Here is a 14,867-nt window from a genome sequence, read left to right as displayed (position 1 = left end):
TCATTAATGCGATGCTGCAGGAAAGTTCCGAAAGGCAGCGCAGAAGTGCATTAATGACGTTAAAGCACCTCCTCGAGTGTAATATTGCAATTATACAACAGTTACACTATTTTTTTAATGACATATGTAGCCACTACGACCACAAATGTCCCAAGAAAGTAGCTAGCCTAGCAACCCCGTCGGCTGCGCTCTGGGAGAACAGAGCAGCTGAATTCTTTGTTTTGATTAGGTGGTCCATCATGCTCGTTTGAAGCACGGCTAGAAAGCTGTTTCAACCAATCAGATTGCTTCCTCGAAGCGACCTGTTGTATAATATGTCTTAACAAACGTATGCACCCCCATGTGACTGTGGGCACTTGTATTCAGGCGGTGATAGTCCATTTGATATGCGGGTTTTCACTGTGGTACTACTACATTATTTTGTGTGGGCACTGTTATTCAGGTGATGAGTTTGGTGAGTATGTGTGTGTGTGTTGCACAGTCTCTCGTTTGTGTTAAATTAGTGTAATTGAGTTGCAATCATGCTGCAGCTGTTTATGCTGTGCTGATACATACATAGGGGCAGAAGCACACGTGGTCAAATGTAGAGTGGCTGGCACCGGTAAACAAACAATAAAACTATGCTCCATCAAGTACAGTAAAACCCCAGTTCATTATTAATTGTTTATCAATAGAATGTTACAGGTTTGTGTTTCTGTAATGAATGATTTGTTACCAGCAATGCAATTATAGTTTAAGTTAAGGACAGGTATTTTTGATAGCTCCGAATTGTGACACGGAGCATTAGTCCGACATGCGGGAACCGCTCGAACATGTGCTGCTCCCGTGCTTATGGTTAGGTTAGGATTTGAGGTAGCTCAGGGGTGGGCTGCTGGCGGCCCGTGGGCCACATGCGGCCCCCACCGTCACTTAATGCGGCCCGCAGGTTAATATCAGAATACTGATATAGTATTGATTTCAGCTGTTGCAATTCCAAACATGCAAACATGACCTGCTTTAATTATACTTAATGACTAGTATTAAATGACTAGTACTTAACGACTAGTATTAGTAGTATTGTCTTTTTGTGTACAATTTGTATTTAGTTCATAAAGTTATCACAACTAAAACTAAATCCATTTGAAAATCAATAAAAAGGTTACTTTTCAGATTTAAATTAAATTAAAAAAAAAGCGAAAAATAATTCAGTATTTCAATTCAAATATAGCAAAAATAGCTGATCTACAAGCTCAAAACGCGTCGCAGCGCGAGCTTGTAGATCGGCTATTTTTGCTACGACAGTAATATGCAATGCGGCCCTCTGGAGTGAGTGTGGAAATATAGTGGCCCTCTCCATCGTCAAAGTTGCCCACCCCTGAGGTAGCTTGTCGTTTGTCGGACCAATGACTAGTCTGAACTAAGTACTGCACCCTCGTAAGCTTGCCATTCCTAGACCACGGCTGCCACCAAAGCCCCGTCTGCTCCGGCATCATGTTACCTTTGCAAGGGGCGATAACGTCCTCCTTTTTGTCAAGGTGGTCCTTGTGGCACTTGACATGGCAGCGGCGACACTCCAGGGCGGGTGGAGGCTTGAACACGTGCCACAGTGGCTTGGCGCAGGCGTCGCAGTTGGAAGGGAAATGATACAGTGTGGGGATGAATTCATGGCCCTTGTGGGGAAGGCAGTTGGTCTTGTCCCCCTGGGGAACCGTCTCCATGTCCACCTCCTTCCTGCACTCTCCCTCATTGGCATAAAGAATCTGAACATGGACAGAGAGTGAGACTTAAGAGGTCACCTCTAAAATATACAGCTTTTTTCGGACTCAGAAACACCACAGTATATTGCAGGGATTTATTTAGTTTTTTAACCAAACTCAAAACATCATGCAATATGATTGTTTTTAATTAGCTAAGGTGTGATACTGTAAATGCACATTGTTATGGAAAAACAATGATTAAATTAATTACTTTTGTCATATCAGCAGCCCACCGCTTATGAGTACCAATTTGTTCCATAATAAGATACAATAATCACAACAGATACACACTGCCCAATTGGCACATACAGTATGCCAACAATGCATAACAATGCTCATTTAACAACAATCTATTAGTGTAGTGCGAGATGGTTGGTTTCATGACCTACAGTGACTTCAGTGCCGTTATTTTTGCATGAAAGACGCTCGTTTTATTAATTGTGTGAGAAGTCCAGAAGAGGAAGGAGCAAACTACACCAGTGGTTCTCAAAGTGGGGTCCGGGGACCCCAAGGGGTCCTTGAGAGAGTTCCAGGGGGTCCCCAGCTAAATGATAATAATTAGGAACCAAATGGACCCTTATGGGTCTGTAATTGACATTGACTTTACAATATACATTGGGGTCCCAGAGATAGAAATGCCATTTAACCCATTCTGGGCGGGAACCCCTAGCATTATGCATTATGTTATGCTTTAGCTATTGAAAAATAGCAGATCTACAAGCTCATAGCGCGCCACCGAGTGGTGCGCTACGAGCTTGTAGGTCTGCTATTTTTGAAAAATCGAAGAATGACTGACATAGAAACATAGCTTTTTCAGAAAACTGTCAGGATGTAGAAGACATTTTTAGAATCTGATCTCAGGTCAAAATGGGTTAATGAGGGACCTTAGCCTAATTCAGGTCACCTTCTCTTATGGGGTCCTTGGCATACATTTTCATATTGGGGGGGGGGGGGGGGGTCTGCAGGCTAATGAGTATCATTTAGGGGTCCTTGACATGAAAAGGTTTGGGAACCAGTGAACTACAGTACCTGGAATATCCTTGGAATCTCCTCCGTCTCAGCCCGGTACACGTCTCCCTGTGTAACTGCTCTCACATGGAACAGTTTGCTGTAATGCACCACAAACCATTAGCAATAAAGTGTCCGTAACACCACTAATGCTGACAAACTGGAACAAATGCAATCCCTCTGAACAGTCTGACAAACAAGTAGTAAGTTAGCACATAATAGGGCAAACTTGACGGTTATCCTTTAAGGGCCTTTCAAACACGCCTATAGTTCATTTTCAATGAGCTCTGCGTTTTTGCGCAGTGCGATGTGAACACGCCCGCGACTCACCAGACGTGGAATCTGTTTAGCTTTTTTTTTACGCTTGCGTTGTCGCGCCCTTCTTGGGCAGACCTGTAGCAGACCTGTAGAAGACCTGTATAGCAGACCTGTATAGCAGACCTGTAGCAGACCTGTATAGCAGACCTGTAGCAGACCTATAGCAGACCTGTATAGCAGACCTGTATAGCAGACCTGTATAGCAGACCTGTATAGCAGACCTGTAGCAGACCTGTATAGCAGACCTGTAGCAGACCTGTATAGCAGACCTGTAGCAGACCTGTAGCAGACCTGTATAGCAGACCTGTGTAGCAGACCTATAGCAGACCTGTATAGCAGACCTGTATAGCAGACCTGTATAGCAGACCTGTAGCAGACCTGTGTAGCAGACCTGTATAGCAGACCTGTAGCAGACCTGTAGCAGACCTGTATAGCAGACCTGTATAGCAGACCTGTAGCAGACCTGTGTAGCAGACCTGTATAGCAGACCTGTAGCAGACCTGTATAGCAGACCTGTATAGCAGACCTGTGTAGCAGACCTGTAGCAGACCTGTATAGCAGACCTGTATAGCAGACCTGTAGCAGACCTGTATAGCAGACCTGTGTAGCAGACCTGTAGCAGACCTGTAGCAGACCTGTATAGCAGACCTGTATAGCAGACCTGTAGCAGACCTGTAGCAGACCTGTAGCAGACCTGTATAGCAGACCTGTATAGCAGACCTGTAGCAGACCTGTATAGCAGACCTGTATAGCAGACCTGTATAGCAGACCTGTAGCAGACCTGTAGCAGACCTGTATAGCAGACCTGTATAGCAGACCTGTAGCAGACCTGTAGCAGACCTGTATAGCAGACCTGTAGCAGACCTGTATAGAAGACCTGTATAGCAGACCTGTATAGCAGACCTGTATAGCAGACCTGTAGCAGACCTGTAGCAGACCTGTATAGCAGACCTGTATAGCAGACCTGTATAGAAGACCTGTATAGAAGACCTGTATAGCAGACCTGTATAGCAGACCTGTGTAGCAGACCTGTATAGCAGACCTGTATAGCAGACCTGTATAGCAGACCTGTAGCAGACCTGTAGCAGACCTGTAGCAGACCTGTATAGCAGACCTGTATAGCAGACCTGTATAGCAGACCTGTAGCAGACCTGTATAGCAGACCTGTAGCAGACCTGTATAGCAGACCTGTAGCAGACCTGTATAGCAGACCTGTATAGCAGACCTGTAGCAGACCTGTATAGCAGACCTGTAGCAGACCTGTATAGCAGACCTGTAGCAGACCTGTATAGCAGACCTGTAGCAGACCTGTATAGCAGACCTGTATAGCAGACCTGTAGCAGACCTGTATAGCAGACCTATAGCAGACCTGTATAGCAGACCTGTATAGCAGACCTGTATAGCAGACCTATAGCAGACCTGTATAGCAGACCTGTATAGCAGACCTGTATAGCAGACCTGTATAGCAGACCTGTATAGCAGACCTGTAGCAGACCTGTATAGCAGACCTGTAGCAGACCTGTATAGCAGACCTGTATACCAGACCTGTATACCAGACCTGTAGCAGACCTGTATAGCAGACCTGTATAGCAGACCTGTAGCAGACCTGTATAGCAGACCTGTAGCAGACCTGTAGCAGACCTGTATAGCAGACCTGTATACCAGACCTGTATAGCAGACCTGTAGCAGACCTGTATAGCAGACCTGTAGCAGACCTGTAGAGCAGACCTGTAGCAGACCTGTATAGCAGACCTGTAGCAGACCTGTAGAGCAGACCTGTAGCAGACCTGTATAGCAGACCTGTATAGCAGACCTGTAGCAGACCTGTAGCAGACCTGTAGCAGACCTGTATAGCAGACCTGTAGCAGACCTGTAGAGCAGACCTGTAGCAGACCTGTATAGCAGACCTGTATAGCAGACCTGTAGCAGACCTGTAGCAGACCTGTCGATCCAGGCAACAACGTGTGTGTTCCTCGCTTCCCGTTTGAAAGGCCCTTTAGGACAACAATGTCCTCTACAAGGAAATAATGGTTTCTAAAGTCAAAAGAGAACGGAAGAGAATAATAAAAGGACACTTACTCAATATCTAGTACCATAGATGGGTTGGACTGTTCTTTATCTTGTTCATCGTTGTAGAACAGAATTTTCTTGCTGCTCACCACCACATACTACAGGCATCAAAAAGACAATAAGAGGACAATAAGGTGTTGGCCTCAAAGTGCTGGCAGCATATTTCAATATATATGAAGGTTCCAACATATGAAGGAAACATTAAATCCACTTCACGTACCTGCTTCTTCCAGCCGTATCGCTTGATATTAGTACGATTAGGAATGGACAGCCAGCCTTCCAGTCTCGATTCTAGAAAATGCAAAGAGGAAGTAAATACAAAAGCATTCTGCGTTGAGACTGTAGGGGGGTAAAAAATGCCATGCAGTGATTTCAATTCAGACTTAACTGCGATATACAACAAAACTTCAAAGTGACAAAGGTTGCAAAGGTTTCAAAACAAACGGGTGAACTCAGACTCAGAGTTCTGCAAGGGTTTCACTTTAATATAACCGAACTGGAGTAAGTGACAAGAATTAATGTAAAGATATCCCATGCTGTTACGTCACACTCCCAATGCATGAGAACATATACAAACATGGGTTAAGAAATTGTTCTTAGCAGGTTAGAGCCGTTGCAGGATGTTTTCTTTATTTTTTGTGTGTGTAAAAAAGGATTTATTCTAAATACATTTTCATTCATTTCTTGTCAGTTCACCACAAGCCTGGTCACTAACTTCCTTACTGAAAACAGAACCGATATCCTCAGTGATGTGTACAATCGGCTGGCTATCTGGTAATTATGTTAAAGTGATACCAACTGAAAGTGCAGAGCATGCCTTTGGCACAACGAAAGCTACAGGGGATAGTGAACTAAGAGGGGCTTGAGTGCCAACAAATGACTTTGTGAAGGAGTTTCTTGTTTCCACAGAGCACTACTTCTACTTCTGAGGTGAACATGCCACTTGCCAACAAAAGAATAGGTGTTTTAAGTATTTGAAGCACACAGAACTAAAAAAAGAAAAAAGGAAAAAAGGGTGTGTTCAGTTTCCAGACACGTTTTGAAAGGTGCTGAGAGTGATCTGGTGTGTTCTAGTCTAAGAGCCTCATCGGCTACGCTCAAACAATTACGAAAGATAATTTCTCTCCCCACTCAGACAGGCTTCTTTCAAACGTGTTGTTGTTGAATTTCCTCACAAGGGACAGGGCTTTTGTCACCCCTGACAAGAGAATGGAAAATAACACAAGAAGGCACAAGACACGAGCATACAACGGCAGCAGCAGTGCAGGCCAGGCACAAAGGCAGGCACCTACACTCAAAGTTACTCACAGAGGGGAAAGAATAGAAGTTACAAAGACAAGAGGAGCAAGGAGAACCAACTGGACATGAGGGAAAATAAGAGATGAGAGAAGGATTTAACAACAGACACCAGTAATCAATGTGCGATTGCTTCGAGTGTTCGCTTCGCTTCGCAATTCAATGAAGTTTGTTTTAACTTGTTTGGAGTTACACAAGGACAATTCAAATAGTGCCACGCATAGTTGGCAAACTTGGCAATCACACAAAAGTAAAGCACTTTCCTGCGATTGTCAAGACTTTAAGGCCCTCATTGTGTTGTCCTATGTGGCAAACCCACACCTGGTACTCCAAAAGCATGTCAACGCATCATTTTTTTTTTAAAGCAACAAAAAACACCATATGATCTAGGTCAGGTGACCTACTAACGTTGCTAAAAAATAAAATGCACGCAAGGTGCCTAGCACTAGTCAATACCTGATCCACAATATAAGTAGCTAAAGTACACACAAAATAATTGATAAAACAGCAGAGTACGTGACTGCAGTCGATGATTTTAGCATTTAAAGTGCAACTGTTAATGCCAATAAAAATTACATTTCCCATGTGTACATTGTGCTTCTGTCGACATAATTTAACCCACAGCAAAACATTACTGCCTTTCTTTTGGATACAGATACCATTCTCCAGTTTAAAATAAAACCTTGAGAGACAACGGCTGCTCTGTTGCTCCTTACACAGTTTCCTGTGTGTGTGTGTGTGTGTGTGTGTGTGTGTGTGTGTGTGTGTGTGTGTGTGTGTGTGTGTGTGTGTGTCTGTGTGTATGTGTGTGGTGTAGTTCAGGGTGGGTACTAGCTATCCATTTTTATTCGTATATAGATATACTTGGAACCTAGCATGAACCATGCTCCCCACTTCACCAACAACTTGAAACCAATAAGAGTAGAATGGAGAGCTGTGATGAAACTACGGGTGCGTTCATACATTCAACTAGAGGACGCCAGAGCAGAAATTCTGCTCCTTTTTGGAAATTCAGAGTGCGCACATGTCCTAGCTGTCGGAGCATCATGGCTGAAGACAAGGAAGTGAAAGTAAAACACGATGGTTGTGGATTGTTTAGTGGATGTTAAAATACAGGAGCGTATACCTGCCCTTTTTGTTCCATTCCTAAGCCAACAATGCTGCTGCTCTCACAAAACTCTGTCTAATCACTAAATCAGCACAACTGATGATATTTCTAATGCGATTCATCCGTTCTCAAATCTTGTGCTAGGTGTGCTGTCGTGCTCATTTCAGCACGGCTGGATAGCCTATTTCAACCAGTTGCTTGGTCAGAAGAACTACCTGTAGTAATACAAATATTACATTCCACTTTAGTCTTTTTTTCTCCTTTTTTGGGTGACTCCTCTGTGTATCACCAGAGGGGGGCTCAAGTACCACCAGTGGTACTGGTACCAGTGGCCTCTGCCCTAAATCATCGTTAGCTTGGCTTAACAAAAAGCACATTGTATAAATTGTCATATTAACGTTATAACAAAGTATCAGTTATTTATATACAGTATTCCTCCTCGTCACGGTCTAGAAAATCCTCTAAGATGGTTCCATCATGTTTTATGCTACAAGAGGATGCTGTGATTTAAGTGTGACTTTAAATGATACGGTGCAGTTAATCATACAGTTAATTAGTACACCCTGATGTCACTGCCTGCAATCACCACCAGGTGTGTTGTATTCTACCGAGAGATCAATATTTGCTTAATAATTCAAAACGTTATATGGAGTCATTGAATCTCCATTGAACCCTGAAAGTAAAGACCTGAGGCAGACTCTAAAACCGCCTTCTAAATCCTGACCTATGGTACATTTTCTGGAAAATAACTTAAATGACAGAGGTGTATATTAATAGCATGACATAGGTATCCGTAAAGCAGTAGGTAAAGCCCTTTTGGTATCTGCCACTTCTTAGTAGTATCAGCTCCCAGCTTGATCGAATTCAAAGAAGAATGTCAGTGACTGAAATCAGCTGCAGTGGATGAATCCTAAGCTGACTGTTAACACAATGGGTGCCGGGATTTCTTTCAAAAATAACAGCTCGGGGGCCACGCAGATATTTTTCCGGTTCGGAGAAAAAAAAAATCGGTGGAATATTTTTTGCTCGCTTACCTCTAACATTACGGTAATCATCGCTGATGATCGCTCGCGTTCATATTTGGAACGAGAGGCATGTTGAAGTCAGAAATGAAGAGCTTAGTATATCCATCTGATCAAAACCACGGAGAGCGCCATAGATTAGGAGATACGAGGCCTTCTTTCTGCATCGGTAAACAGGGAAGTGAACGGCAGCGCGGATGAACGAAGAGCGAAGAGCATTGGAGTACAACTCAAAAAAGAAAAAAGATCAGAATATTCTTCTCTCGTTTGATATCATTGAAGATGCGCTAGGACGTGTACACACGTCAAAGCACCCCGTCGGTTGGATTGCTTATGACGTGTGTGATGGGCACGTCGGATGGACGGAACCTGTTAAAAGGGCTTCCCTGCAGGATGCGGCAGCACCCCGTCAGCCCCCGGCAGAGGCACCCCCCATCCTACCTGCGATGTTGCTGTCCGTCTCGTCCGGCTGCAGGCTGGTGACGCTGGAGTTGTCCATGCGAAGCTGCAGGTCGTTCAGCTTCTCTCGGAGCTGCTCGATGTCGCTCTCCTTGCTGTCCAGCTGCATTTGCAGCTCGTTGCGATACGTCGACTCCTCCGACAGTTGCTGTGGGGGCGGAGAAGCACGGTTAGGGAGAGATAGATCGGACTCGGGTGTGGGTGTCTAAATCACTGTGGGTCGCGGACAAAATCTATATGGGTCCCGTTATTTTTGGGTTCATACATTTTGTTTTTAATTGTAATTATTTCAAAACCTTTTCAAAGAGCATTCTTAAAAAAGCAAAATTCATTCAAAAATGTCATGAATTAAAAACAAATTTCAATGATTTGTTTTTCAGTACTTTTATAAAGAAATGAAGTAGAGTGCCAAAAAGTAAAGATAGCCTGATGAAGGCCGCATAGGCCGAAACGTTGCTGTTTCCCTATTAAAAGTTGGTCACTGAATTTGAAGACAGTGTGCGGGTGTTTGTTCCTTTTTCATAAAGAAATGAAGTAAAAATTCCATAAATTAGAAAAGAAACGTTTAAGAATGAGTGAAAACGGCTCTACAAGCTCACAACAGGCTACAAGGTTTGGGAACCACTGGTCTAAATAATTAAACTGGACTTTAGTTCCACTGAGATCGTTTTTTTCCTTTTTCTTCTTTGTAAACCAGTGGTGGTGACAAATAGGTAATCTCCTAAACTTAAGAATGGAAAATGTAATTATGAAAGGTTTCAGTTTCTTTTCGTCATCTATAACCTCACATTTCTGCTTCATTTGTGACATTTTTATAAATGTCTGGTTTATTTGTGGAATGCAGGACACATCCGTGTGTTTGCTAAATAAATGTTTTGCGCGTGCAAATTCAGACATAATGCGTTATATAAACTAATTGACAAAATCAAGTACTTAAGCCCAATTTTATACTTCAACGTACAGCGGTGCAAAAATACCAATGGAATGCGCTGTGAGCTTGTAGATCTGCTAAAAAGAATACCAAAATCGATTATTTTATTCAATTTTCTTTTTATATAAACAATTAAATCCATTAGTTTGATTAACTGTTCCACAACTATTTTTCTGTTTCCAGAGCTCAAACGTGGCTGTTGAATTTGCTTAAAGCAGGGATGCCCAAAACGAAGTAGATCACTAAGGTTCAGGTTGTGCAGGTAGACTACATTGACATGGCCTAAAAAATATATAATAAAAAAGAAAACATCCCTTTCCACAGGGTAGAGCCCTTTTGGCATCTGCCACTTGAATTAAGGTGACTTGATTGATTGACTGACTTCAAAAGGGGCCCGTTAGCTCAAACCCACAATGCAATAGGCCTACTTTCTTTTCAAGAGTGTTTGCGCACAAACATGAGCAGCAGTTACATACAAAGTTATTATAAAAAAAATTATAATATTTGTTTTCCCCATTCCAAGTGCGTTTGTCTTATATGCAACGCCAGCGCCTCTATTCCAAAGCCCCCTCGGGTAAATTTTTTAACTATTTTCAGCAATGGTATAATATTGTTTGGGGTGGGTAGATCTTGTTGAGCCGGTCATTTTGAAGGTACACTGGAACTCACCTATGCTTTTATGGCATAGGCAGCTCCCGGCAGGATCCGCTGGGAGAAACTAGGCGCAGCTGCGCGACATGAGACTAATTAATTAGAGCGACAGAGAGAGAGAGAGGAGTATGTTTGTGTACGTGTGTGTACGTGTGTGCGTCAATTTAACAAAGGTGCAGACGATCAGAAATCAGCAGAGAGTGAGCGACGTTTGCGCTACTGTATGCCGAATTGAAGTGGACTCTGCCCCAGACTTTCTTTTCTTCTCCCTGGAAATAAAAACGTCTGGGTTTCCGAGGCTATTTTGAAAGTAGCTCTCAAGTCCAAAAATAAGGTGTGGGCCACCCCTGGGTTAAAGCAATGAAGCAGAGTAGTTTGTCGTCCACTCACCGCCTGCATCTCGCTCAGCTCCTTCTGGTACTTGATGGCCATGTGGTTGAACTTGTCCTTCTCCAGGTTCAGGTCCGCCTGCAGCTTGCGGTTCTCCTTCTCCTTCTTGCGGAGGTCGGCGGTGCTGCCCTTCTTCTTCTGGTCCAGCTTCATGTCCTTGCGGTTCATGATCTCCGCCAGCTTGTTCACTGCCTGATAAGAGATTGAGATACAAGACTGGGTTAATCAGCCTGGCTTCTCAGCTGGGGTTTTAACAGGGTTTTGTAACACAGGACAAGGATCTATGCCATACATTGGCAACTGGCGGCCACATGCAGCCCCCACCATCACTGAATGCGGCCCACAGGTTAATATCAGAATACTGATATATTATTGATTTCAGCTAATTAATAGTATTAAAATGTGTCCAATGTATTTGTATTTAGTTCATAAAGTTAACATAACTATAACTAAAATGTAGTTATAAAATAAAAGTAAATAAAAGTAACATTTTTTATTTAATTTCAAATGCATTTAATGCATTTGAAATTAAATAAAAAAACGTTACTTTTCAGTCTGATTCCAATTAAAAAATAGCCAAAAATATATATATTCTAGATTTCAATTCAAATATAGCATCGAAGAAAATAAAATCCTTATGCACACGTACAATTTCGGTCGTTCAGACCTTCATCAGGCATCATGTTTCCTACTCATTCAAATATAGCAAAAATAGCCGATCTACAATGTCAAAACGCGTTGCAGTTGTGACGCGTTTTTCGCTTGTAGATCGGCTAATTTTTTGCTACCACAGTAATATGCAATGTGGCCTTGCTTCTGGAAGTGAGTGTGTAAATATTACAGTGGCCCTCTCCATGGTCAGAGTGGCCCACCCCTGCTCTATACGGTAGGTAGGGGGTGTCCTAACACAGGACATGGATCCATACCTGAGTCTTCAACGTGCGCTCTGTTTGGAGGACCTTCTCGTAGCTGGCCTTGATTGTGTTTGAAATCTCCTCCTTCTGAGCTGCATACTCTGTGAGGGAGACAGTCTTGGCTCAGTACGGCATGATAAACCACTTCTTAAGAAAGAAACCACCTAACTCCAAAAGGTTCATTTTTCCCAGGTAATGAAGAAAATCTTAATTTTTTTTAAACAAAGCAATACTACACTACAAGCAATACTTTATATATTGTCAATGACTTGCTTGAGAGAGGGAGAGGTGGTGGAGTTAGCTGCCTTAGCAGACAGTTTGAGGGTCCAACTTCGGTTTTGTCCGAAGTGCTTTTTACTACTTTCCATTGGTTCAATAGTATTTTAACCTATACAGACGTAAAGGGTGTTCGATTTATGCAAAACTTCAAAAATGGAGTTAGGTGGTTTCCTCCCGACAGCAAGGATTATACTTCATTATACTTTCCCCAGAGGTCTATACTTTTTTCACCAAATGTCTTTGACAAAAAAATGAATTAAAAGAACGTCCTACAAGCTCGCAACGGCCCGCGCTGTGAGCTTGTAGATCAGCATTTTTTTGAGTGGTGCAACCACTCCAAGGAACAGCAATGTCCGTGTTCACCTATGTGTTCACCCATGTGTTCACCCACCCACCTATGTGACTGTCACTATGAGCACGAGTACCAATGACTACCAAAAGTGGCGCTGTTGTGCCAGAAACAGAGAGAGAGAGAGATAGTGCTGCACTGCTGCCTGCTAATGAGAGACAGAGAGAGAGAGAGGGGGGGGGAGTTGCACCACTCAGTTCACACGGGTGTGATTTCTTTTTAATGCTGAATGTTCACCCCAGAATAGGGGCGCTAGCGTTCACGTGGTTAACCACTTGTTGATATGGGGGATGAGTGAGGGATCGACAGACAGACAGACAAACAAACATGGCCGCACCTTCCTCCTGGGAATGAAGCTTCTCATCTATCTCCGTCTTCTCCTTGGCGAGGTTGTCCACGTCTTTGGTCAGGGTTTTATTGGATTCCTCCAGCTGCGGATGATGAATTTAAAGTCGTCAACAGACAGAAATATGTCACTTCAAATAGGTGTGTGAATATTAACACATTGAGAGCCCACGCAAAACTGCCCAAAATCACTTTCACCTAGAAAATCCATTCACATTTTTTATAATTCAGCTGACTGTGGAGACACATGCTGGAACTTTTTACTTTGAAATGTTTTATAGTTTCTGAGTTATTTAATTTAAACGCCAAATGCATTCTCAATGGCGAAAACACAAACTTTGGCACCATGTGTTAAAAAAAAGTGTTTTGATTTTTCTGATTTTTTTTAATAAAAAAATAAATAAATAAAAATAAAACGTCCACAGACGTCTTGGGCTATGCACGTGGGTAATACCCAAATGTGTTAACACGTGTGGGAGATTGTTGTTATGATTGTTGTTATGAACTAGAATCAAGTCTAAGGGGAAAAAAACAATAAAAACATGACATTGATGCACAAAATACTCGGCTTCCCATCATGCACCTGTAACCCAACATGCATTGCACTGCATGGATGCGCGTGTCATTCAATTTTTATGCTGCATGGTGGTTACAATAGTAAAGGCCTATTCATAGTCCAGTCTTCGGTGAAGAGGTGACCACCGAAAACTACAAAAAAATGACGTCACGCTGCGGTGGTCACCCCTCACACAACACGTCTCTCAACGTTTTTTACTAACCACCGTTTCAGGGGTCACCTCTTCAACCGAAAACTGGACTATGAATAGGCCTTAACGCTTCTGAAGAGAAATAAAGTTTATGTCGCCACCTCTGTGTCGCCAAAAAACGTGAGCTTCCGCCACAGAGGAATGTGGGCTCGGAATTCGCTCACATGTATATATACAGTTGGAGGCCATCGATATTGTCCTTTTCTTTTTGCTGAGGTTTGCGTGATCTGCGCAAAAGGACAGTTAACCCATTTTGGGCGGGAACCCCTTTTGGTGTTTTAAACATTATGTTATAATTTAGCTATTGAAAAATAGCAGATCTACAAGCTCATAGCGCGCCACCGAGTGGCGCGCTACGAGCTTTGTAGGTCTGCTATTTTTGAAAAATCGTGAAAATATTTATTTCAGAAAGTTGGAGGATTTAGAAGATTTTTTTTTTAATTTTGAGGTCAGGCCTAAATGGGTCAAATGATAAGGGACAATATCGGTGGCACCCAACTGTATATAGTCTGTAATAGATGCAGTGGTGTTTACCCGTGAGATGGTAGCGTCCCTTTCCCCAGTCTCCTGCTTGTGTCGCGTGATGGCCTTCTTGTTCTCCTGGCTGAGCTCAAAGTATTGCTCCTCCTGCAGCGCCCTGGCCAACTGCTCCGACTCCGCCTTGGTCACCGTGAGGTCCAGCTGGGCCGACAGGGAGTCCCTTTTGGACACACGAGACGCAACAGTTGAACAAACCTGTGACGTTTTGCCTGTAAACATGCATCCTCGTCTCCACGGCAACAAGTGTTTTTTTGTGACTTGGCGTACGCGTTGCACACGCACGCACACCAGAGTAATGCGCCTTTGAATTGGATCACTTGCGACGCAATGCAATGACATGCGCCAACGTGCAACGAGACATATCGGACCGCCGAGACGAACGCTAAAACGGTTTCGTTCATTGGTGTGGTTTGGGCTTTACCCTGTGGAAAGGGCTGCGTTATTCCTACCAGTGGTCAAGTTTGCCTGAAGCTGGTTAGGTCTGTGCACTTTATGAGACATTTTGTTTATTCATTATATGACTTGCTTGGTAACCGGACATCATTTTGGGACCTACAAATCCAATGATTACATTATTAACAAGTATGAGCTGGTGGATTTCGGATGCTGCTGTGAAGGCTTAAGACATTTAAAGTAGGATTATTTTCTTTCAGTAACCACATGACAATATCTCAATACATCGGG

At 43.1% G+C, this 14,867-nt stretch overlaps 1 protein-coding gene across 3 annotated transcripts in view; it reads right to left on the bottom strand.

Annotated features, from left to right (window-relative positions):
- The window catches only part of rock1 (Rho-associated, coiled-coil containing protein kinase 1), a 52,523-nt gene that overhangs the window by 3,544 nt on the left and 34,112 nt on the right, over positions 1-14,867 (bottom strand). For 2 of the 3 annotated variants that reach the window (XM_079488808.1, XM_079488807.1), the window contains exons 23-31: positions 14,178-14,343; positions 12,869-12,962; positions 11,916-12,004; positions 10,990-11,181; positions 9,000-9,165; positions 5,353-5,423; positions 5,142-5,230; positions 2,766-2,844; positions 1,478-1,739 (exon numbers count right to left, since the gene is read on the bottom strand). In XM_079488808.1, coding sequence (XP_079344934.1) covers positions 1,478-1,739; positions 2,766-2,844; positions 5,142-5,230; positions 5,353-5,423; positions 9,000-9,165; positions 10,990-11,181; positions 11,916-12,004; positions 12,869-12,962; positions 14,178-14,343 — 1,208 coding nt within the window. Of the gene's footprint in view, positions 1-1,477; positions 1,740-2,765; positions 2,845-5,141; positions 5,231-5,352; positions 5,424-6,440; positions 6,491-8,999; positions 9,166-10,989; positions 11,182-11,915; positions 12,005-12,868; positions 12,963-14,177; positions 14,344-14,867 lie in introns of those variants that run through there. The other variant, XR_013788395.1, reaches the window with a different exon arrangement.

The sequence above is a fragment of the Electrona antarctica genome (genome assembly GCF_951216825.1).
Source record: "Electrona antarctica genome assembly, chromosome: 19".
Classification (NCBI taxonomy): Eukaryota; Metazoa; Chordata; class Actinopteri; order Myctophiformes; family Myctophidae; genus Electrona; species Electrona antarctica.
Note: the sequence above shows the minus strand (reverse complement) of the source record. Positions and strands in the feature narration are given on the sequence as shown.